This window comes from Heterocephalus glaber, unplaced genomic scaffold (genome assembly GCF_053883595.1).
Source record: "Heterocephalus glaber isolate CG9 unplaced genomic scaffold, H.glaber_assembly_v1.0 deba00001444, whole genome shotgun sequence".
Classification (NCBI taxonomy): domain Eukaryota; kingdom Metazoa; phylum Chordata; class Mammalia; order Rodentia; family Bathyergidae; genus Heterocephalus; species Heterocephalus glaber.
Window position 1 is genome coordinate 5,582,494 of NW_028258297.1, and position 25,927 is coordinate 5,608,420.

Consider the following 25,927-nt stretch of genomic DNA (forward strand, 5'->3'; position numbering starts at 1 on the left):
AGTTGCTTCCCAAGGCCGTACATGGTATTTGGGTGGTGGGATTGTACTTGGCTATCTACAAAACTTAAAACTGGCTACTCACATCATGTTTTTACATTGATATTGTAGGAAAAAATTGTGCTGGGTATGGTATGGCCATAAAGCAAGATTTATTGAATGATTTTCTTGTCCAAAAACCATCGTCAGTCCCAACCCCCAAGGCCACCTCTCTCTCTCTCTCTCTCTCTCTCTCTCTCTCTCCCCCCCTCTCAATAGGCGTGGTTCTGCCATAAGTGCGCCTTGCTCTTACCTGCTTCTGCCCCTGTCTGTCACCTCAAATGGTAGGACTCAGTTCTTTGTCCTTACTGGAATGAGTGAATGAATGAATGAGTCACTGCTGAAGAATCCCCAAAGATGCCCGAGGACCGTAACATCATAACCAAGTCAGGTATAAGGAAAGAGCAGTTGGAACACACCCTAGATTATGTCTAAATTACTGAGCCACAGAGCCTGAAGGCAGAGAACTGAATTTGTGAAATTTAACATAAAATATGCACAGGATTGGTATAAATCAAATATCCCATGAAGCCATCGGGAAGGTGGAACTTATCTTCACCAGCAGCAGGGTGGCCTCATTGCCCACTCGTGTCCTTGCTCCTGGTGAGCAACGAGGCTCTGATAAGACGCTGCTTCCACTCGGCTGTCTCACTTCGCCTTCCCCTCCTGTTCTGCTGACCTGCACAAGGGTCTTAGCTGAGACCACGAAACACGTGACGACCTGTTTTGCGATCAGGGGCCCAGTTCACACTGGCCTGGTCCTCCTGCCACTGCCACGCTGTCTTGAGGACCATGTCAGACGCGTGGCCAACTGGTGGAGTCTCAGAAACATCGAACTCTAAAATTGATTAAGTAACTTTGCCCCCCAGGACGGCCTGTTTGCCAGTGTAGGGTCAGGAAACTTTCAGATTCACCTAAGAGTCTGTGGCCATGGTCTCTTCCATCTCCTCCTTTTTACTGAAACTCAGATGAGACTGACAACCCCATGGAGTTAAAGGGACCCAAGTTTTATACCTGTCTCATGAATCTAAGGGAGTTGACTCTATTTGCAGTGGCCCCCCAGATACATTTTCAAGATGAAAACAAATCTTTTTTCAGATTTATGTTTACTTTCTAAGCCTTGCTCTTTTGTTGCCTGAGTCTGAGCTGAAGATGGAAATTAGAACAATGGAGGAGCCATGAGACGCAAGCCTGTGTTAGAACACACAGAGGGGTCCGTGAGGGTCCAGCTGGGGTGGGGTGGGAGGCAGCCAGAGGGGCTCGGTGGCTGTGCCTTCCGCAGGTTCTCTGTACAGACCAGCACCGGGACAGGGATCCAGCACAGCTCCATTCCTCCGTGTGGACCAAGAGTGGCTCTGTTTGGCAGCCTGCTGCAATCTGTGCTCCCAGGCCTCATTTACTCTGTGCGCGTATTTATTCTGAAGGAGGGAATCATTCATTACTGCCTTCAAGCTGGTCCAAGAAACGCTGAATGCCTCACTTTTCTAAAAATATGTATCTCCAAAAATGTTTTGACTTTTCTTCTACCTTCATTTGCTTTCATTTTGAGGGATTAAGTGGAATAGAATGGTTGTGATAAGGAGCAGTGCTTTTGTAACCTGGGACTGAGTCCAGCATACACCTGAATGGGGCCTGGATCACTGGAGCTGTTGGTTCACGCTCACATTCGCGTACCTGACATGGCTCAGTTGTGCTAAGTGCTCCCATGTTGCAGAAGCTGGTTCCAGATCAGAGGCCAGCAGCAGAAGGTTGGAGATCATCAGGGACTTTCAGTGTAAATGCCACCATGTCCACCCATGCTGAGTATTCCCACTCTACTTCACCTCTCCTGGGCTTCTGACTCTTGTGCTTCTGCAGATTATTTTTCCCAGGTGTGGTCAAGGGACTGTCGTCTCCCACAAATGCCTACCTGAAGTGACAATTACCTCCAAGGACCTAGTGTTCAGAATTGACAGCAAGTTCTTGTCCTTGAGGAGTGGACAGAGCCTCCATGCCATCTGATCCCATCAGGGAAACACTGTCCTGAGTCAGTGAGAAGGCGCTTTTTGGGAGACCTGAGAGCAGAATTGAGAACCATTCCCCACCATGGTCAAGTGCAAAGTTGCTCATGCCTAAAGACGTCCACAGACAATAACGTTGGTGAAGTCAGGGAAGAAGTTTCCTGTGCAGAAGAACTGAATCAGAGAGACCGGGGAAATGGACCCTGCACAGAATGGGCCTGGAGCTGGGCGCTGAGCAGGGTGCCATCTCTCTCACCACTATGGAAGGCCTAGTCTTGTCCTCAGCTCCCCTGGGTCCAGCACCATCTTTCCTGGGTCATTCATGGGCTTGATGAGGCCCTGCAGGGTTGCTGAGAAGATCAACATGAGAACATACTTGTGGGGTCAGCTAGGCTCCCATTTTCCCAGCTGATGCTCACAGATGGTGGCTGTGTTTAGCAACAAGATCTTGACCAAAATGTGATGCATCCCTGGACACTCCTGTCCCCAGTGCTGATGGGACCCCATGCCTATCCACGTTCCTCCAGTCCTGCCAGGGGGCCTAGCACCAGCTGCTCCCTGGGCCCCAGGAAAGCCCTTCCCAGAGGAGACTTTGCCTCCCAGGCTGGGCTCTGGGGTCACACCACTAGTAGGGCCTATGTGACCTCTTGCTGAGAACTGCAGTCCCCTGCCACTTTGGGTGCCCACTGTCCCCTAACTGACTGTTCTTCTCATCCACTAACACAGCATGCATGCACCTGGCTCTTCTCAACTGGGCCAGAATGGAAGGTGATTCTCCTGAGGACACCTGCATGTGTCCTGCATGTCCCAAGAGCACCAGGTGGCACATAGTAGGCACTCGGCAAACATTTACGGAGAGTGAAGGTGTATTTCACATGTCTGTAACATCCTTGTATTTTGAAGTTTCTGATCCCATTTTTGAAAATACCAATTCTAGTAAAAAGGCAAGTTTGCAATTTCTCTAATATGGTTTTGCTAATGATAATAACAATAAAATGATAGCGGTACAGACTTGGCATTTTTTTCCAGGACACTTTTTAAAGTAACTGTCACATGGGGCCTGCAATGCATCTTCCAAACTCACTCTTAGAGTAGTGATCAAGTCATCACATTAGTTTGAGGTGTGTCTGAAATGTGCTCTTTTTCAGGGTTCAGCTTATGGACCACTATCAGGACATCAACAAAGCACTCAGTGCACTGGATAAGTCCCAGTCCAGCTCATGTCCCTCTGCAAGATGCAAAGGTCATTGCAGGAGTGTGGCTGTCCCCTGAAGGAGGAGAAGCTGACCAGTCTTCTGCACAGGTCTCTGGGGTTTGGTTTTTGTTCTTATTTCTGACTAGGTGAGGTGCGTTTTTCTTGAACCTCCTTTGACCTCGAGATGACCTCCCTGTGTTCTTTTGGGCCAGGCTGCATTACAGTGGGCTCGAGTCAGCCATAAGCAATGAAGAAAGCAATTTGACAAATGCACAATTTTTCCTGATGGGTCTTAGCATAATCATCGTCTTTCACTGTTCGTTTTTATTTTCTCCATGTTTTTCATCCACATTGGAAGTCATATCACCTTATCAGTTTATTGTTAAAAACAGCAGCCCCTCTGCCCTACTACTGCTCTTGTTTCCCAGCCCAAGGTCAACCACTTCCAGCACATTCAGCTGGTGGCTTTTGGTACTGAATGTCCCCATTTCTAAGTGACAAACTTCTAGTGCTACTCCCTGACTTGTTACTTGCAGGCAGTGTCTGTTGAATTCCTGCCAGGAAGACATGGAAACCCACGGACACCTATCCACACAGCTCATCAGGCTGCAGCCCAAGTTTTGGGGATTTGTGTTCAGGACCCACATGACCATGGCTAAGAAGATCACTTCTTTCTTCATAGCACGGCTTCCAGGATAAGCTTGTTTTTTCTGTTCATTTAGTTTCCCATGTACTTATCACCCCTCATTCAATCCCTGGCACACCCTTAGGGGTGACATCTCCCTCCTGTGTGTTCAGACACTTCCATTAAACTTCCCACTGCATCTTGTCAAAGAAGCCCTTTTCATATTCTTCAGTTCCCAGAAATTGTCTTGACTTATTTCATGAATGATTTCCTCTCCTTTGTTCTCTCTGAAACTCCTGCTATTGTTGGACATTGAACCACCTAGACTGTAGCCTTATTTGTTTTGAAATCTTTCTCATTTCCATCTCTTTTACTTTTTATTCCACTTCCTGAGCCATTCCTTTCATTTCAGCTCCCAGTCCTTTTTTGAGTTTTGTTTGTGCTATACTACTTCTGCCTCCAAATTGCCAATGCTTGTTCTCATTCTCCAAATGTTTCTTGTTTCACAGCATCCTATTCTTATTTCATGAATATACTATCTCATTTCTCTGAAATTAAGAATAGACTTCAAAAATTTTTTTTGTATGAGAAATCCCTCCTCACTGTCGCTTTTTTTTTTTTTTTTTTTTTTTGGTACTGAGTATTGAACTCAGGACCTTGCACTTGCAAGGCAAGTGCCAGAACCACTGAGCTAAATCCCCAGCCATCTCACCCTTTGCTTTTAAAACAGTCTTTCACACTGGACACTTTCCTCAAAAATACAGTGGACCCAGGCAGAAAAGTCTGATGATCAACCACTTGGACACTCTGAACTGATAGCGCAGGAAATAACAAAGCAGATGAATGAGGCGCTAGAAAAATTCAAAACAGAAATAATTTCCCATATAACTACAGAAATGGTAAGCAGAATGAAAGACATGATTAGAGACTCTAGAACAGAAACAGATTTAAAAAAAAAAAAAAAGACGGGCTCAGAACTATGATGGAAACCATGAATGCCCAGCATAGGAAAGAAATGGAAACCATGAATGCCCAAAATAGGAAAGAAATGGAATCCATGAAACAGATTCAAACAGATATCCAGGAGATTAAAAACTCTATTGAGGGCCAGGGATTTAGTTCAGTGGTTTCACCGCCTGCTGCACAAGTGCAAAAACCGGAGTTCGATCCCTGGTACCAAAAAAAAAAAACCTCTATTGAAAGCATACACAGCAGACTGAGCCAATCAGAAGACAGAAAATCAGATATAGAAGACAGGATGGTGGTCAGTGACCAAGAAAAGAGAGATCTCTTAAAATAAAAGAGAAATCAATCCAACAGCTCCTAGATGATGCAAAGAAGAATAATACAAGACTGATAGGAATCCATGAAAAAGCAGGAGAAAGTACAAATGACATAAAAAAAAACTGTTCATAGAATTAATGACAGAAAATTTCCCAAACAGCACAAGAGTTTGACATACACATTAGTGAGGCATATAGGACTCCAACTAGCCATGATAAAAAAAAATCTACACCTAGAAACATAATAATCAAGATCCCAGAAACCCAACAGAAGAACAAAATACTACAAGCAGTTAGACAAAAGAAATAAATCACATGCAAAGGAAAGCCCATCAGAATCACAGCAGACTTTTCAACACAAACCCTCAAGTCAAGGAGAGCCTGGAGTGAGGTATTTCAAGCACGAAAAGAAAACAACCTCCAACCCAGACTGATGTATCCTGCAAAACTACCTTTCAAATTTGATGGAGAAATAAGATACTTCCATGACAAAGAACACCTGAGAAACTTCATGAATACCAAACCAGCACTCCAAACAATTCTAAACAATATCCTAGAAAAAAGATAACAAAGGTCACAATTCCATGAGGCCCAACCGCAGATTCATCAGGCAAGGCAAGAAATTAAAAGGAGAGGAAAAAAAAAAAGAACCAACAACAGGAAAATAACATGACAATGATAAGTCAATACATATCAGTTATAACCATCAATGTTAATGGCCTCAATTCACCAATCTGGCAGAATTAAGAAGGAAAACTCAACAAATGCTATATACAAGAAACACACCTAATTCAAAAAGAAACTTATAGACTGAAAATAAAAGGATGGAAAACAGTTCTCCATGTGACAGGAACTTGGAAAAAATCAGGGGTAGCTATCTTATTTTCAGAAAAAGTACATTTCAAACCAAAACTAATTAAGAGAGACAAAGGACACTAAATATTTGTAAAGGGAACAATCCAAGAGGAAGAAATGACATCATAAATATATATGCACCAAATACTAATGCCCCCAACTATACAAAACAAATATTAGAGGACATGAAAAACCAAAAAAGCACTAATACAATTGTAGTGGGGGACCTCCATATCCCACTGTCACAAATAGACAGATCATCTAGACAAAAAATCAGCAATGAGTTACTAGAACTGAATGAAGCTTTTGAACAAATGGACTTAATAGACATCTACAGAGTGTTCCACCCCACAAAATCAGAATATATTTCAGCTGCACACAGGCCATTCTACAAAATGGACTACATACTAGCTCATAGAACATGTTTAAGTAAATGCAAAGGAATTGAAGTTATCCCATTTATATTATCAGACCATAGATCAATAAAACTGGAGATCAATAGCATAAGAAACCTCAAGAACTTCACAAACACATGAAAATTGAATAACACTCTCTTGAACAACCAATGGGTCTCAGGGGAAATTAAAGAAGAAATTAGACAGTTTCTACAAATAAATGATAATGCCAATACAACATACAGGAATCTATGGAACACAATGAAAGCAGTTCTATGAAGGAAATTCATAGCAGTGTAAGCCCACACTAGGAAAACAGAATGAGCTCAAATAAACAACCTAATGCCAAATCTTAAGCTCCTAGAAAAAGAAGAGCAAGACAAAACCAAAGCTCCTATGAGGGAGGAAATTATAAAGATCAGAGCAGAAATCAATGCAATGGAGACTAAGAGAATGATACCAAAAAAAAAAAAATCAAAGAATCAAAGAGTTGGTTCTTTGAAAGAATAAATAAAATCAATAAACCCTTCGCCAACCTTATCAAAAAAAGGAAAGAAAAGGCTCAAATCCATGCAATTAGGAATGAAAAAGGTGAAGTCACAACAGATCCAGCAGAAATCCAGGGGATCACCAATACCTACTTCGAGAAACTGTACTCTAATAAAATGGAAAATACAGAAGAAACAGACAGATTTCTAGATACATATGAATTGCTAAAGTTGAAGACAATATAAAAATTCTTAACACCCCAGTTACAATCAGTGAAATTGAAAATGTAATTAAAAATTTACCAACAAAGAAAAGCCCAGGGCCTGATGGCTTCACTGCTGAATTCTACAAGACATTTAGAGAAGAACTACTGCCACTACTGTCTAAACTCTTCAATGAAATTGAAAGGGACGCAATACTCCCAAATTGATTCCTGGAAGCAAGCATCACCTTGATCCCCAAAGCAGAGAAAGACTCAACTGAAAAAGAGAACTATAGGCCAATCTCACTAATGAACATAGATGCAAAAAATCCTTAATAAGATACTGGAAATAGAATGCAGAAGATCGTCAAGAAGATCATACACCCTGACCAAGTGGAATTCATCCCAGGAATGCAGGGATGGTTCAACATACACAAATCAATCAATGTAATACACTTTATCAATAGAGCCAAGGAAAAAAATCATATGATCATCTCAACAGATGAAAAAAAGCATTCAACAAAATTCAACACCCATTCATGATAAAAACCCTACAAAAAATTGGAACAGGTGGTCTCTACCTCAATCTGATAAAAGCCATCTATGAAAAACCAACAGCCAATATCATACTAAATGGTCAAAAACTGAAATCCTTCACACTAAAATCAGGAACAAGACAAAGATGGAAAGATGGCCTCTTTAATAAATGGTAATGGAAAAATTGGGTTTCAACTTGCCAAAGATTAGAACTAGACCTATATATCTCACCATGCACTAAACTAAAATTAAAATGTGTTAAAGATCTAAATATTAAAACAGAAATGCTGAACCGGATGGAACAGAGGTTAGGTAGAACTCTTGAAGACATTGGTGTAGGAAAAGATTTTGTGAACAAAACCTCAGTTGCCTGTGAACTAGCACAAACAATCAACAAAGTGGGATCTCTTCTTACTAAAAAGCTTCTGCACAGCAAGAGAAACCACCAACAGAGTGAAGAGACAACCCACAATGTAGGAAAAAATTTTTACCTGCTGTTCCTCAGACAAAGGTCTGTTACCTAGAATCTATAAAGAACTTTAAAAAATCAGACCTCCCAAGTTTAAAGACCCAATCCAAAAATGGGCATCCAAAGTGAACAGACATTTCTCAGACAAAGACGTAGAAATAGAAAATAAACATATGAAAAAAATGTTCAACATCACTGGTCATTCGAGAGATGCAAATGAAAACAAGGCTGAGATTCCACCTCACTCCAGAAAGAATGGCTGTTATAAAGAAATCATCCAATAACAAATGCTGGCGGAGTTGTGGGGAGAAAGAAACCCTTCTTCATTGTTGGTGGGAGTGCAGACTGGTGCAACCACTGTGGAAATCAGTATAGAATACCTCAAAGAACTAGGATTGGAAGCCCCATTTGACTCAGGTATTCCTCTACTGGATATCTTCCCAAAAGAATTAAAAGAATCATACCACCATGATATATGCACACCCATGTTTGTAGCATAACAGTTTGTAATAGCTAAAACTTGAAAACAGCCCAATTGCCCATCAACTGGAGACTGGATAAAGAAGGTTTTTTTAAATATAAAATGGAGTACTACTCAGCCATAAAGAATGAGAAACTGGAGACATTTGTAGCTAAGTGGATGCACATTGAGGCCATACTCTTAAGTGAAATAAATAGGACACACATGTGTAAATACCGAATAGTTTCTCTGGTGGGAAAAACTAAAAATGTAAATAAGAATCAAAATGTAGGGCCAGGGATTTAGCTCAGTGGTTTCGCCACCTGCGGCCTGCTGCGCAAGCGCAAGGACCCGAATTCAATCCCCAGTACCAAAAAAAAAAAAAAAAGAATCAAAATGTGTAATTGATAATTGTGAAATAGGAAGAAAATGTCTAAAGGAGTAGGGAAAGTGAGATGGGTAGGGGAAAGGAAAGAAGGGAAAAGAAAAAATATGAGAAAAGGAAAAACATGGAAACAAAGTCTTTGTAAATAGGGAAGGGTGGAAGGGGTGAAGGGAGGGCAGGGGAAGGGGGAAAAAATAAGAACCAAGATACTCATGTAAAGGTACAAGATCCCAATGATGAATGTAACTGTATTGTATACCTAAAATGTACCAATAAACTAAGCAGAAAAAAAATACAGTGGACCCTCAAGTTACAACTAGCCTGACACATGAATAAATTGGGTTACGACCAAAAGTTTAGTTTTAACTTATGACCAAAGTCTTCAGTTATGACCCGAATTCTAGATACTTGTGGTTCCAGATGATCTTAGTCTCAGATACAGATTTAACCCTTAAAGAGTTCTGGAAGGAACATGACAACATCCTTTCCTGTGGAGTTCATTGAGAAATCCTGGGCCAATGTCCCTCTAAGGACACTGAGATCTGCCTGTATATAGGAGGGAGACTTTGAAGGATGTGTAGAGGAGCCTGAGCCTTCAATTGACCAACTTGAGCTACAATCAGCCCTAGAGAGCGAATTGAGTTCATAAGTCAAGGGTCCACTCTGTAAGTATGTACCACACAGTACTTGGGATATAGTTATGCTTAAAAATTGTTGTTGATGTGAAATTCCATTACTGTGTACCATTTAGGCCTTGTTGTTGGGAGGATTCTGGTCTCCTGCTGCCAGGAGCTGCCTGGGGGTAGGTTATGGAACTTTCTGTCTGTTCAGGAGCTGAAAAATAATCCAGAGAAACCCAGGTCGTGTTCCCTCAATTCACCTCTGAAGGCTCATTTCACCAGACAGAATTTTAGGTTGATGATTTTTTTTTCTTTCAACACATTCTTCTTTCTCATGATTCCTGGTGAGAAGTCCAATGTCATTCCTGTCTTTCTTCCTCTATTGGCAAGTTTTTTGTGTGTTTTTTTAAGTCAGCCATGATGACGTCAAATGCTTTTTCTGTTCCTTTCTTTTTTTCTGGATGTTTTAATTAAACAGATCTTTTTGGAGTTTCCCCATAGTTCTTGGATATTCTGTCTTGTTTTCTTATTTCCATTCTTTTTAACTTTGCATTTCTGTTTGAGAGATTTCTGTCCATGTACTGTGAGCTCACTGATTCTTCTTTCCCCAACCTTGTCACCTGATGCACCCACATGGACGTTCTTCATTTCTGTTTCTCCCCTTTCACTTTCTAGCACATCCTGTTGATTCTAGCACCTCCGTCTCTCTGCTCACAACACCCGTTTGTCCTTGCGTGGCACCCACTCTTCCAGCTTAGCTCTTCCTATCTTACCGTTGTTTAAAATCCTCAGTCTAGTGATCCCAAAACATGTGTCCTCACAGAGGCTGGCTCTGAGGCGCGCTTGTCTCTTCAGACTGTTCTTGTCCCACTGTTAGAACGTCCTGCAGTCTTGGTGTGGAAGCCAGCCACAATGTATGGCAGTGGGGGAGGACGAGGTCCTGTAGAGTGGATACTTGGCGCTTTGCTGGATGCTTACTCTTTGCCGTGGCAGCAGTGCCGGTGGCCAAAGTCCCCCCAGTGTCCCTTTTTCTGTCTCTCCTGTTTTCTTTGGGTTTCACCAGAAACTGCCTCCAAAGTCAAGTGTGTTTTGCAGCTCTGTGTGTCAAAATCTACTGTGATTACACCAGTGTGTGGGACTGGCTTAGGCAGGGGAAATGTTCTGTAACCTCAGGATCTAGGCCTCTGAGGGGGTCTGAGTCCCTGGGCTGTAATTGGAAGTGTCTTTCAGCTTTTTTTTCACCTCTAGTTAAGACAGGAAGACTTGAGGGGGCTAAAGGAGTGTCTTAGCTACTTTTCTTGTTGCTAACACAAAATATGCAATACCCACAAAGTAAAGGAAGAGTGATTTATTTGGCTCCATGGACAGCTGGCCCCAAGAAGGACAGTGAGGCAGAAGAGAGCTGCTCACAGCATGGCGGACAGGAAGTAGAGAGCCAAAGAAAGAGCTGAGGAAGGAGATAAACCCTTCATGGACACACTGCTCCACCTCTTCCAGCCACGCCTCACCTCATAACACAGAATTTAGCTCTACTGCCTCCTCAAGACAATTACCTTCCCAAAAATCCCACCTTTGACTGCATGGAGCTTTCAGGGGACATCCAGATATAAACCATAACACGGGGGCCATGCCCTTTCCTTGGGGCCATGAGGTCTGCTAAAGTCTCTTCCCCTGGAAAGTGTTATAGAGAAGGCTCTGGGCAGGGTGACCCTTCCCCTGTCCTGGGGAACTCAAACCAGGGGAATCTTCCTCAGGTCTTCACTGGGAGAAGCTGGTAGGATCCTGCAGGGAAAGCCCATGGGCAGGTGGTGCTTGAGTCTAGACCTAGGTATCTCCCTCATTCTCAGCCTCAACTAGCTAGTCAAGATTACCATTCACCTGTTCCTACCAGCTCATGGTGCCAAAGACTTTTCCCCCAGAAGAGCAGTCCCAGCTTTGAGTCTCTGGATATGTGTCCCCTCCAGATTTCAGGGTGACATTTCCACCGTGACCTCAGCTCTCTTCTGAGTCCAGGAAAGATTGTTCTGGTTTTTCTTGCTATTAGGATGAGAGTGACACTTCTAAGTTCTATACATGTCCCCTCTTCCCTCCATACCACATCTTTTTGTTTCTCCATTTACGTTCTTCTCTTGCTGGAGTAATTTACCTCCTGAAGTAATTTCCTAAGAAAGACAAGAAAGGAAGTAAAATTTCTGAGTTATTTTTGCCTGAATCTTTTTAAAAAGATTTTCTTCACACAGATTGTTAGCTTCTCTGAGCCTAGAATCCTAGGGAGAAAATCATTTTTCTTGAAAAAATTTGAAGATATCACTCCTTTGTGTTCAAGCTATGAGAAGTCCAATGCTGTGTGTTTGCATATGTGTTTGCATATGTGTAGTGTGTTTGCGTGTGTGTGTGTAAAGTGACAACCATTTCATCCTCAAATGCTTATATGTTCTTGTGTTTCTTAAACAATCTTCTTTCACTGAATCCATCTCCAAGTGAATAAAATGAATATGAATTTGATGAATAAATCATGAGAAAGTAGCCACAGATAAACCATTAACTAAATGATTATATGAGAGTCTTATTAAGCTAATAGTTAGGCTTGCTACTTTTATAAACAACAACAAAGAACTGCAGAATTTCTGTAATCCACCTTTCAATGAGAGCGATCAAATTTTTACATACTGTAACCTTAATAGGAATCCGCCATGCAGTTGCCTGTTTCTTCTCAAAGACCTCTTGATGATAAACATCTCGGCTATTGGTAATTACATGGGGATTATTCTTTTCTAGATCCAAAATAGACTTTTCTAAATATAGGGGAGATTAGCATATGCATTTGATTTTATTCCTCCATGTTAATACCATGCTGATGAAGTAGTGTTGATTGTCCTTTTCCTCCGTGTCCCCCGGCTGGAACCGACCCATCCCAGGGCTGAATGCCCCTGCACTGCAGCTGTGAGTTGGGAGCGTTCCGCTCTTGGATCCACGTCTTAGAAGCAGATCTGAGTCACTGGAACTTCTCTCTCCATCTCACCGACACCCCACCCTGACATTTGCTTCCCATCCAGGTGAAAGAGTGTTTATGTGCTTGAGTGCCAGTCATGGCCCAAGAGTTGAGTTACAGAAATGTGAACTTGGAACGTGTTGCAACTCTATGTTGCATGATTTTAGATCCTTAATAAATATGTTCTGTCTCCTCAGGGAACTTTTGGGTTTTATCTACAGTCCACCCCTCCAGAGTGGAAAGCCCATTTCTTCTGGTTCAATGTTGGGGAGCTTCCTGGTGGTGGTAGACATGAGATGGACTTTTTGAGAAAATCCTAGGTTACACAAGTCTTACATAAATATCTTTGGAGAGCTGTTGGCTTGGCAGCTTCCTTTCCACCATTCTTGACAAGAAACTTGGCCTATTTTTCTCCTTCCCTCTTGTCCTCTGCATTGTCCCTGAGCAGTCTCCTTCTTTCCCTCTTCCCCTGTGTCTCAGTGCAAGGCCTCATCGGTTACGGCCTCAATGGCCACAAGAGCTCCTGTCTGGGTCCCTTGCTGTCCACCCCCCCACAGCCTCACTTCCACACCATCTCTGAAGCCACTGTCAGGTGTGACCCCACCCTACAGGACTGATCTGCAAATGTCACATCCTCACCAAGGCCTTGCTGCCTGCCCAGCTTCCCCCTCACTGTCTTCTGCTCTCCAAGCTGTGATCCCTGCTGTCCTGTGCTCATATTCCAGGTCTTCAGGACAAGCCCCCTGTGGCATGGCCCTCTCTCCTCTCACCTCTCGTGGCCCTCCCCTGTTGCCATCTCTGGCAGCATTTGTGTGCCTGTCTAATGACAGAGGGCAGGGAACAGTGTCATAAAACAATTCATTTTCCCCACATTGCTTTGTGCTCAGCAACTATTTGCTGAATAGATAGCCAATAGATTTTTTAAAATTAATATATCCTTTTATTTTTTGTGGGGACAAGTTTGGGAATCATCTGCCATGATAATACCATCAATTACCTTGACTTCTTGAGAGCACTGAAGAGCAGCAAGAAAACTAGACCTCAGCCAGAAGAGAAAGAAGAAAGCATGCCAATCAACTTCTCCACACTGAACCCAGAGGAAGTCGTGAGGAACATCCAGGAGGTGGTCAGCTCCTCCCACCCGGCTTTGTTACAGGTATGGGGTGGGCTTCACTGTGTAAACTCCTCTCAGCCCTCCCTCCACCAGGCCCTTCCTCCATGTCTGGTTAATCACAGTTGGATTGCTTGTTTGAACAAATGTGCATGTATTTTTGCTCTATAAAACACCCGATTCTGCCTGACGTGTGTTCTCAGAAGTGCAGGTGCCCAGAATGCAGTAGGTGGTATGGGTGGGGTGAAACCCAGGGTTTCCAGGCAAAGAGGACAGAGGCCTTTGGGTGATAGCAGCTCACAGATCCATGAGCTTTCAGTGGGCCCGAGCACTGGGCCCGCAGAGGCCAGGGACACAAGGTAGCCTTGAAGAGGATGAGCTGGTGGGCTGTGCCAAACAGTAACTTCGCCATGCAGGTGGCCGGGAGGCTGGGGTCACCGTGGAGGTTGTCATTTTGTAGCTTACATTCATGTGGCACTCTGGAGGGTGCTAAGCACTGGTGTTGGTGGAGTGATGCTATAGACCAGGCCTGTGTCCTTGGAGACAGTGCTTTGGGACCATGCTTCCGACTCCTGTCCCCCAGGTTGGGTCCCAGATGAGTTTCCTTCCGTAGTAGTAGCATAGGGCCTCCTGCAGGACTCAGGGTGCACACAGCCCAATGGCCACCAACAGACACAATGAAAGATCTGCCCGGAGCCGCAGGAGCATTCTCACCAGGTCCCCACCTCAGGGCCCACTGACCCTGGCCCCATGCTATACTGTGAAGAGGGCTTCTGGAGCTTCACCAACAGCCACTGTCCTTCCCCAGGGACTGTGATGATCCACCAACCCTGCTAAGCCTTTTTCCTCTTTGACTGTAGCCATCCGAGGTAGGACTATTGATTCGTTCTCCAGGGGAAACTGAGCACAGGGCAAATAAGCTTGCCCAAAGTCAAATAAGTCTAATGTTCCCAAGCTAGGAGCACAGGCAGGAAGAGAAAGGGTGATGTCCCAAACCTGGACATCTAGGAGGCGCCAAGAGTAAAAGTCCCAGAGATCTTTCACTGAGATGTGTTTTACTCTCCTGATGTATTCAGAAGATGGACTTTAGTCCCTTGGATTTCAAAGACCCTTTGAAGGTGGGCCAGGACAACAAAAGACCACCAGGGAGAACACTGTCTCTACTTCAGAGATGGAAACCTGTTTGGAAACCATATCCCTGTCTCTTCAGTGTAGGGAGAGAGATGGGTACAAGGGACTGGCAAGGAGAAGAGCAGAGAAGCAGGTGGGGCCCTCCAGCCTGTGAGATGCTGGCAATCTGCACCTCTGTCATGGACAGCAGACGTTGTGCATGTCCAGGTGTCCTTTCTGGGGGTGTAACATCTTTATGTCTTCATTGATCATCTAGAATATCTGTATGAGTGTGTGTGGCCCGCTGGAAAACCACGTGAATGTGAAAGCCACCAGACCTTCCATGATCCAAGGCTTCCCTGCTCACCAGTCACCTAGTATGGCCAGCATACTCAGATGTTCCCAGGGCCCGGGAGTGGACTGAACAGTGGCACCTCAGCCCTCCAGGCAGCACGGCTCCATCCACGGCAGTTTCTCCTTGCTAAGTGGACCATGCTGAGCCAAAAGCAGCAGGCATTGCCAAATCTGGTCATTTTCAGGAGAAGCTACAAAGTTTCTTGATTTCTAAATGTCAGCATGTCCTTTGGGGTTTTCAAAAGCACTGTGAAAGCCAAATAAATCCATCCACAGGATGGCTTTATCCCCTTATAATCTAAAGCAGCCCCAGTTGATGTAACGGAAACTTGGGAGGAGTGGTGGGTCTGTCTGTGGAGCGTTGATCTTCCCAGTGGGCCAGGGATTTCTCCAGTGAGAGCGTGGGAGGTAGGCTTCAGGGAGAGGGCACCGGGCAGGGAGGGAGGAAGGAGTGATCCATCATCTCAGGATGGCCATCAAGGGGACATGGGACACATGTGTTTTGCAATGTCTCACGTTTGTCTTACTTCTAATGACAGATCAGTTCCTCTTCGTTAGGGAACACTTTACAGATTCTGAAGCATTTTCACAATTGATTATTGCACTCACCCCTGCCTTGGCAGGCTGGATTTACACACAGATCCAGCACAGAAAGACCTGGAACACAGTGGTCTCTTAGGTGTTTCTGATGTCCTTGTACAACAGACTCCTTGGTTTGCCATATGGCGGAGGGGAGGGGGGTTGTAACTGGAAATTGAACCCAGGGCCTTCACACTGAACCACATCCCCAGCCCTTTTTAACTTTAAAACTGTTGTATTCAGATACAGGGTCTCACTAAGTCACTAAGCTGCCCAGGAATTACAGGCATGTGCCACCACACCTGTCCTGCCACATTCATTTTTATGTTCATTCTTAGTACATGTTGAGAATCTAGTATGTGCCAGGTACCTAATATCTGCATTTTCCAGTAGACTTCGTAAGGCTCACAGCTACCTTCTGAGTTTGTCCACCTTTGGAACAAAGAAGCTGAGGTCCAGAGAGGCTAAGGACTGATGGTTAGCAGCAGAGCCCAGGTTTGAAGATCAGTTCCTGGCTGCAGGGTCTGGGGATCCCCCAGTATACATCCCTGTCTCCTATTACTACAGGCAAAATGCAGTTCTGAAGCTATATAGTGGTTCTCTGGTTCATGAACTTAATTTGTTTCATGATTCTGGTTGAACCAAGCTACCACGGCATAGTATTTTAAGGTTAATTTGGCCACACAAGTACCATCCTTGGGGTGTGCCTAATTAGCCTGGAATGAGAATTAACGGAAAGGGAATTTGGTGTGGAGTATTCAGGCACATAAAATTCTTACTTTAAAAAAGATCTTAATCTACCACTTCATACAGATTTCCTAGTGCAATAAAAATGAATGATTTTGCTTCAACAGATGGAAAAAAATGTGCTCTCTTTTTATAGCACGTTTTTGCACTTTCTCAGTTTGACTACTCTGAGGCTGGATACACAGGGTGGCCCCAGCCCCTGCCACCCACACCAAACAGCGGGGTCTGCTCATGAGGCTGGGGGCTGCGCAGTCTGTGGCCATGGAGAAGTGGGGTCACATACTCTCAGTGGAGAAGCCTGACTCGGGGCGGTTGGCTGAGGACCCACTCGTGACCCTCTGCCTCGGCAGTGCCAAATCAGCTGCCTGACAGACCCCTGCACCCTGCCCTGGGCCCCTCCTGAGTGCCCTGTTACAAGGCATTGTGCTTCAAGGCCAGGAGACCATGAGTAGGTTGCTCTCCTTGTCCTTGGTGAACAGGGTCCTGGGACCTGAAGGGGAGGTGCCACACCCAGGGTCCCCTTCACCATCTTCCTCCTGGCCTCACAGGAACAAATGAGATGAATTTCCGGCACAAAACACTCTAGTCTCCTGCGCACGTCCCCATTGTCTTAGTCCTCCAACAATGGAGCACTTACTTAGTAATTTGGAGCTTGCTACACTAGGTCACATACACTAGATTTCATTTACATTCTGCAGAAGTGATGCTCAAAGAAAATAGTTTTGAAATATTCACTTGAGCGTAGCATTTGCTATCTTTTTCTTCTTTAATTTTTTTTTTTTTAGGCATTTTCTGCATTGGACAAAGAAGACACGGGGTTTGTGAAGGCTACAGATTTTGGACAAGTGCTTAAGGATTTCTGCTACAAGCTAACAGACAGCCAGTTCCATTATTTTTTGAGGAAACTAAGAATTCACCTAACACCCTACATACATTGGAAGTATTTTCTTGAGAACTTCGGCTGTTTCTGAGAGGAGGTGAGGCATCTGCAGCACTTACGCATCTCTTTGTGAAGGGAGAAGCTAAAATTAGTTTTTACAAAATGGGTAATGGATTATAAGTACATCAGATAAGTTGGCAATCACCTCACGTAATTAACTTGTTGAAAATGAAAAATTGGTACGAATTCTACATACAGTATTAGAAAGTGAATGTGCATCCTCTACTTTATTGGAAAGATTTTTTAAATTTTTTGTTTTGTTTTATTTTATTTTATTCCAGTGAGGTTTGGGAGCTTGCTTCTGTCTGGTAGCTTAGAGTTCCAAGGAATCTTAGGTCCCACAAGACAATCCTGTTCAGAACAGTGGGGTCCCCATGGATGGCAATGCTCTGGAGGGGTGAGCATGGAGGCCATGGGTTGAAGTGGGAGGAAGTTGCCCCAGGAGAGGCAGGGAGGGCTGCCAGGAGGAGAGGTGATCCACCACAGAGCTCTCCATCCTTCCTGCCCCTGTCCTCTCTGGCTGTGCACACCACTTATTCCCAGGCCATTTCTCATCTTTGCACACAAACTGACCAACCTCACCAGTCACACATACAGCCTCACTGCAACCAGCCTTCAGCCTTCGGCCACCATCCTGGGCAGAGCGCTGTGTGGAGGGAGCAGGGACACACAGGTGCCTTGGTCCCTGCATTTGTGGAAGGGAAGGGCCGCAACAACTTGGCGGGAAAATGCTTAAGCATTTCCAGTCTTCTGCTTTTATGTATAATGGTATGATAAACACTTCAGTTCACAAGTGCTTGGTCATTTATCTGGCATGAATTCATGGAAATGAAGCTGCTAGGGCAAATATCTCCATCTTTCTTAAGGTTTGAGGTTAATAGTTGAAACAGCAGCAAACACCCTGGGGTACTTCCTGTGGCAGCTGCTGGGCATCTCATTCTTTTGGTAGTGCTGTGAGGCACAAGCTATTAATATCCCTGTTTTATGGATCAGGACAGTGGCACAGAGAAACTAGATAGTGGGCAAGTAGCATATCTAGTCTGTTAACCCAAGAAATCTGGCTCCTGCCTCCAGGCTCCTAAACCCTTGCCTTCTGTGATTTGTTTTTCCAATCTTACCATTCAGATGGCTGCTCTTGAATATATTCTATTGTTATGTTTTAAAACTTTACATAAATGCTATATACATAAATGTTATCTTGAACGTTTGCTGCAGTTAGGTTTTTCTTGCTTGGTATTATGTGTTAAGATGTATGCATGTTAATATGTTGGCTTTAGTTTGTTCACTGAAGTGGCTATAAAAATCCAATTAAATGAGCCTATTCTTGTGAAAGAATGAGCTGCCGGCCAGTATCAGGGAGGTTGAATGTGTACATTGTCCTCAGTTTCCTCTCTTACAAAACAGGCACCACCAGCAGCACACAGGGGCTACTCCAACAGAATTGCTGGTGCCAAGCCTATGCCCCGCTTCCCAGGCAGTGTACCAGTCTACCAGTGTAGTCTCCCACCTGCAGTTCAGGGAAACTCTTGAGGTGCCCCAGCCCCGCCAACCCTAGGGATCTATCTGGTCATTGGTAAAGACCAACACTTGTGTTGTCGGCCACCCAAATTTCCCGGTTTGCAAATTCCAGGGGGAAAAAAAACAACTCTAGTCCTTTGTCGCTAGGTGAGTTGCAAATACCTCTGCCTGATCTGTGACTTGTCTTTGCTCTCCTTATGATGAGCCTCAGTCATTTTAATGATTATACTTTTTGTGGTTTTAAAAGAAATGCATATTCATTGCAGAAAGTTTGGGAAATGCAGGGAAATACACGGCAGTCATCAGAACCCCACAGTCATGGTATGATGACGAGAAAAGCCTCAACTGGGGAGCTGCTAAGCACTGGGCTCTTGTCCAGTCATTGTTCCTAGCAAGGAGGGGGTCAGGCAACTCCAAGAAACCCCAGCACCCCCAGCGAGGGGGCAGGCAGGTCCGGCTTCTGGGTGCATGTTCATCCTGTGGCCACACTACCTTGAGGATCTGATTTTTTTTTTCTGTTTTTAATGCTTTGCAATTTTTTTTTTTTTGCAGAGTGACATTATTGGGTTTCTTATCTTTTTTCACTTAATGTTATATTACACCATGTCACTTAAAGGTTTTCCAAACATCAATTACAATGTCTACAAAGCATTTCATTGACTCCCTTATTTTTAAACAGTTAGATTGTTTTTTTCCAAGCCTTTGCAGCTGTAATTTACTCTGCAGTGAACACTTTATATGTAAATCTATATCCCCGTTTTAGATTCTTTCCAAAGAAATGAAATAAATGGGGCCAAAGAATAGGTGTCTTTTTTATTGATCTTGAAAGCAGTCCCTTATTTATTTTTAATTTTTTTTTGTTGGGTTGAAATCATCATTTTAAAAATCACTCATGATTGGATATTGATAATTGCATATGGCTTCAGCTAGTATTTGTAGAAGTCTTTTGTGTCCCTCACACACTATTTGGAACATACTGATGACTTTGAAGAAAAGCCTGGAACCCCAGGCCCAGCCATGTGAACATCTCTGTGCTGCGTAAGCCCCCAGGCCACCCTCTTCTGCGCCCACCTCCCTAGGGAGGGGTAGTGAACAGACCACGTGTGCCGCTGTGAGTCCTTTTTAAAAAACATTTTATTTGTATCAAGGTTAATTTATGTCCATATCAAAATAAAATGGAATTGTTGGGAAAGATTTAAACACAGATCTTCCTGTTCACCACCCCCCCATCCTGCACCCTAAAGCCCTGGATCTGTGGCTGTTGCTGATTCTTGAGCCTGTGCCTTCCCACCTGTTGGCTGGTCCTGCTGTTTTTTCAGCACCCTCTCCGGGCCATGTTCCCAGCATGCTGTGTGGTGGTTGTGTCTTTCTCCAGCCCTTTCTCCATCTGCATGGCTCTCCTGTGGGCCTGCATCCCGGACACAGGGCAGATAGATGCAGTCCGTGCCTTCCAGGTGCCTCAGGCCTGCACAGGGAGACAGACAAGGAAGAGTGACATGTTGTGTCGTGTGTCGGGCTCTGGTGTCCCATGGCAGAGGGAGGGCCCTGCTGTGAGGGGATAGTGGAGTTGTGGAAGTGACCAGATCTGGTGCCTAGGTCCTCACTCCCCTGATTAGAGGAGTGGAGTCAGTGCTGTGGGCAAAGGAGCCCTCTCCAAGAGACCTCCAGGAGAGGTGGCCAAGCAGCAGGTGAAGACAGGCTGGTTCTGGTGCCCAGGCTGCCAAACCAAACACCTGCCCAGGACCGGAGCATGGAGGAGCTAAGGGCCAGCCTCAGCTCTCACCCCCACCAGCCCCTCCAGCCAGTCTCCTTCACCGGGAGCTACCTGCACCCTGGAAGCACTTTTCTCATAGCCTGAGGTGAGCTCAGAGAGAAAGTGACAAGGTGGGCTGCCACCGAGCCCCCAGAGTTGGCTCTATAGGCAGAGCCTGAACGCTGCACTGCCTCTGCCCACACTCCTGCTGGTGCCAACTAGGCTGGCCTCAGAAGATGGGGACACCTTGCCGAGAGGCACAAATCCAAGTGGAGGTGAATGGGATGAATGTGCCTTTACCAGGGGACAGGTTGGGTGAGGGACTCATGGGCTGCATGACAGACTGACCCCCATGTGACAGGCAATCACAGCTGTTCTGGTCATGGCCAATCACAGCGTATATGGGAATTTTGTTTGTCCTGTTTATCCACCAATCAGAGCAGCTGCGGGTCTCCAGAGTGCTTCATCCTTTGCTACAGAGAAGTAGGTACCTCATTCTGGGTACCTCTGGGTACACTCTTGGCTGCATAGAATCTCCACCAACTCTGGAGCCAGGTGAACCGAGCGGCAGGGAGGCTGCAGGAGAAATCCAGCTTGGGCATCAAAAATCCCTCTGAGGTTTAATCTTGGGGTTTGTTTGATGGAAGGGAAGAGAAGTAACAAATAATAGGGGCCGTGAATGCATCATCCTTATGCTCATTAAATAGGATACCAGCCATCCCATTCCTCCAGGGGATGTAGAGGAGGCAAGTAATTAAAAAGAGATTACCAAAGTGTAATTAAGACGGGTGCTACCTCTCCTTGCAGAGCCAAGCAGTGAATAATCCCTAGCTGGCTGTTGCCAGGCCATTCTTGGGAAGGAGAGAGATGGATCATAGTGGAGACCTCGAGTGAGCCCTTGAGTGGATGGGAAGTGCCCAGGGTAGAGATGGCAAACTTGCACCCATGCGCAATCCACACCTCTGCATCTGTCCTAGAAGTCTGTGTTGATCTGTCATTTTATGTGACTGTCATGCACACACATGGGGAGGCTGAGCCCTCCCGTGGCAGACGCTGCCCACTTCCCCATCCCTGGACCAGGCTTTGCCCTGTGTCGCATCTTCTGCTTTCATCCACACACAATTAGCCAGCTCTTCTCAAGGGGTGGGGTCTGAGCTGCAGCTCTGCCCACCCCAGGGCTGGGTCCCCTCCTGGGGCAGGCGAGGGAGTCCTGTGTGTCAGGCCTGTGGCCACTCATGTGCACAACACAGTGGAGCCTGACAGCCATCCCAGTGGGTGCAGTCCTGCCAGCTGAGGGACAGCAAAGGTGACCTCAGTCTCCAGGGAAGAGCCAGGCCCATGTCCCTCCTAGCCCAGACCAGTCACACCTGGATTCAGGATGAGATGCACTGGGCTCTGCAGCAGAGAGGAGGAGGAACAAGGTGTTAAAACTAAAACCCTGCCCAGTGGCATGGTTACAAGGGAAAACTAGCCGCACACAGTGGCACACACCTGTAATCCTGGCACTTTGGGAAGCTGAGGCAGGAGGATCACAAGTTCAAGTCCTGCTTAAGCAACTTAGTAACTTCAGACCCTGTCTCAAAAAAATATACATATTTTTTGTTTTTAAGCTGAGGACGTAGCTCTGTGTGAAGGTTCTGGTTTCAATGCCTGGTACTAAAAGAAAAAAAAAGCCAAACAGAAAAAAAGGGCAAGTGCTAAATGACCACACCAGCCCCTTCCTCATGAGCTGCCCGCCTCCTGTGCAGAAACAGTGACTGCGTTTCCCTTCACTGCACAACTCCCTTTCTCTCTTGGAAAAACATCTTATATTCAAAACACTCTGCAAAATACAGTTTCACCTCGCTTTTAGGAAATTGTTCCTATTTAACATTTCTTTTAAACCTTAAAGTGCAATTTCAGTATCTTCCGTGAATATAAAAATAACGCTCAGAGCAGAAATAGAAATTTTAAAAGACATAGTAGAAACCCCGTATGAAATCTTTTTACTTTATTACCATGGAAATAATGGGATTTTTTTTTAACAAAACACATGCTTATTCAAGGCAGGGTAATTATTTTGTCATATTGTAGCAAGCAGACAGCCAATGAGACCTCCCTTATATTGTGTTCATAATATATATGATCCTTACAATCATTCACTTAATGTTAAATAACTCAAGATGGTTTTCCTTCCAAGAGAGGGTTTAAGAATGTAGTTTTCAACCAAAGAGGCCGTAAACCACATCAAAAATGTTTGTAATCTTTTATGAACATGGTATTTATATTAGTTGCCATATTATAGTAGTGTTACTTTAATTTATCTTTCCTTTTATTGTAAGTGTAATGGTGTCCATGTATATTTAATGAAAACGAAAATGAATGAGGAGGTTTCTTTTCAAGAGGGGCCACTAAGATTTTTGGAAATAAATTAAGTAAATTATGAAGATCTTATCATCACTGTTATTTACTCTTGCTCCCCACTGTAACTCAGGGATGTAATTTGGAGCATTTTCCCCTAAACCCCATACATCCTCACTTGCTAAGACAATGCCAGCTGCCACTGTCCTGTAGACAAAACTGTGGCATGTTATGACTGGTAACTCTGGCCAGCCCAGTAGCCTTGGTGACAGCCCACGGTGCTAAAGTGAAGGACAGACAGACTTTCACAGCCTTGGATGTCCACAGCAAACCTACACAGCGGGGCCTGTGGGGTGGCATGGTGGCCCAGTGGAAGCGTGGTAAACAGCATGGCCCCATCTCTCCTGCTAAGGACCTGCAGTCCACAAGCCAGGACCCTATAGTTGCAGGGTCTAGAAACTCAGCCTAGAAGCCTCTGCTCCCTCTGACATCAGGTCTATGCCAGCCCACCACAGTCCCAGGCAGGCGACCTGCTTAATGCCAGCATGAGACAACCTCGTCCTGAAGGACTGGCAGGCAGGCAGTGCAGCGTGCTGGCAGCAACTGCCTGGACATGGCGCAGAGTGATGCTGCAACTCCTCCTCGCATCCATCTGGAGTCCCACCTGTAACCAGAAGCCTCCTTTGGGAAAGGGTGCATGCCCCCTTCAGGACCCCGTTTCCAGCATCGTGGACAGTCTGGGTCCTGGGCACCTGCCCAGCTCGAACAGTTCCCGTCTGGGGTCTGCAGAAGCAGGATGGACTGCCCACAGGATGGTGGCTTGGTTCCTAGTGCCTTTCGTGGAATTGTGAAGGTAGCCATGTCAGGCTTGACCCCATGGGGAGCAGTCAGTCCCCCCCGCCTCCCCGGCCCACTGCAGAAACCCCTTTCAAACACAGCTTTCGAGCTATGAGGAATCTACTCAGTGAGGCCCATGGGAAAGCACGCCCCATCTGAGTTTCTAGCCAAGTTGTGGATTTGTATGATTGAATTTTCTCAGACCTAAACACCCTGAGTTCCTGGAGGGTAGAGATGGGTCTGTCCACTTTGTGACCTGGCTGTAAATGATGCCCAGCAGCAAGTGCCTGGCCAGGCTCTCCCCGACACTACTGTATTGCATGACTCACATTCTCCAAACTGTTTTCCCTAAAGCCAAGCTGAGCTTCTTTCTTGGTTCCTGGCATCAGGGAACACTATCCTAAGTACCAGGGCCAGGTCACACACTATCCAGGCAGCCTCCCCATCTACTAGGTCCCTCCAGAGCCATGGCAGTGATTTTTGGATCAATTCCACACCAGAAGCGAGTTACACCAGTGATCCTGCCGGTTGCATTCATGTCAGGAAGCCAGGAGCCAACCTAGGGCATCCCTGTCCCCAGCGGTCAAACTTGGCCAAACAAAGCCAAGATCCAGACAGCACTGGCACCTGACCTCCCTGGGGTGTAGCTGGGATGTAACTCATAGCACAGCTGCTTTATTGCTGGTTTTCAGTGCCCCATTATGCTGCAAATCTTAATACTCAGCAAACATGAGTGAGAACGTGTTCCAGGTCCAGCTGGGCCCTGAGGTGCAGGCTATGGGCAACAGGCAGGTGTACTCACCATTCCCATGGGGTGACCAGTGCTGCAACACCATGGCCACAGCCACCCACGAGCAAACCAGAGAGCTGCAGCTCTTGGCTGATGTCAAAGCCTGCATTTGAATGATTCATGCTAAGATGTCAAGAGGAATGAGCAAGCCTATGCCCACCTAGTGATTGCTTCTGGTTAACTCACTGTCATTCTCGTGCCACCCATACTTAGACATCATTGCCAAAATAATGGCTGCCAACACCTGAGATACCTGCATGAGCTGGCATTGAGCTGTTCTTGGCATTCTCTGAGAAGTGACTCAGCCAATCCTCAGATATCCCTGAAAGGGAAGCTACTGTCATTATCCCTGTTGGACAAGGAGGGAACAGGTCTAGAGAAGTACGGACACCCTTCCGCATCCCAGAGCTCCAAATGGTACAGTAGGGTTCGAATTCTGACCAGTTCTGGGGCCCAGACCCTCAGCTTCCTTCCTATACGATGAATGATTGTCACTTGGATTAAGCAAGTTATTGTGGAAAGAGCTTTGCGTAGTCCCCGGTAGAGCAAACGCCAAATGTTTGCATTCCTTATTTTTTTTTATTCTACCCTACCCTGATGAGTGCATGTTTAATGCTTAGTAATGATGTGATTAAATGGTGTAGAATTTATTTGGATGAAAGAATTTATTTTAACAGTTTCACAAAATGACTTCACCCAAGAGTTTATTGAATCATTTAAGGGTCGAAGGGGTGGCTTCAATGTTTCTCTTTTATTTCTCTGCGTTGTATGGTGATTCTGTGCTGGTAAAGGATTGGTGCATTGGGTGTTTCCCAAGGTCCCAGGAGACTCTTTGTGAATGCTGAGCTGAGTGACAGAGGTGTGAGCCGGAGGCTGGAGGAGGAGCCGAAGGGAGGGCTAGGAGAGGAGGATGAGGAGCAGGCCAAGAGGCTTCTGTGCCAGTGGGGACAAGCAGTTGGGGACGGCCAGCAGCTTTTGAGTGTGAGTATGAGGGGGCGGGGCCTCCAGGGTGGAGCAGCAGAGTGTGCAGAGGCCCGAGGTTGGGAAGGCACCGTGCTTTGGGCATGGCTGGGGCATGGGGTGAGTGTGGGTAAGGTCCATGTGGCGACGGGTCCTCAGAGGGCACCTTGGGCGGTTGGTGGGCTGGCAGCTTCCTCAGCATGCCTCGCTTGGCAGGATCCCAGAGCCGCAGCTCCTCCGGGGCAGAGGTTCTGCTCTCTGCGGCTCCCGCCCTGTTCCACTGCCTGGCACCCAGCCTCCTCCAGTGTTCAGGAGCTCCTGAATCCTGTTCTGGGTGGGCTCTGC

The 25,927-nt window shown here is 45.5% G+C and overlaps 1 protein-coding gene across 1 annotated transcript in view; it reads left to right on the forward strand.

Annotated features, from left to right (window-relative positions):
- The window catches only part of Efcab6 (EF-hand calcium binding domain 6), a 237,435-nt gene that overhangs the window by 180,300 nt on the left and 31,208 nt on the right, over positions 1-25,927 (forward strand). The window contains 4 exon segments of the mRNA XM_087213738.1: positions 3,185-3,255; positions 3,258-3,339; positions 13,504-13,699; positions 17,230-17,421. Coding sequence (XP_087069864.1) covers positions 3,185-3,255; positions 3,258-3,339; positions 13,504-13,699; positions 17,230-17,421 — 541 coding nt within the window.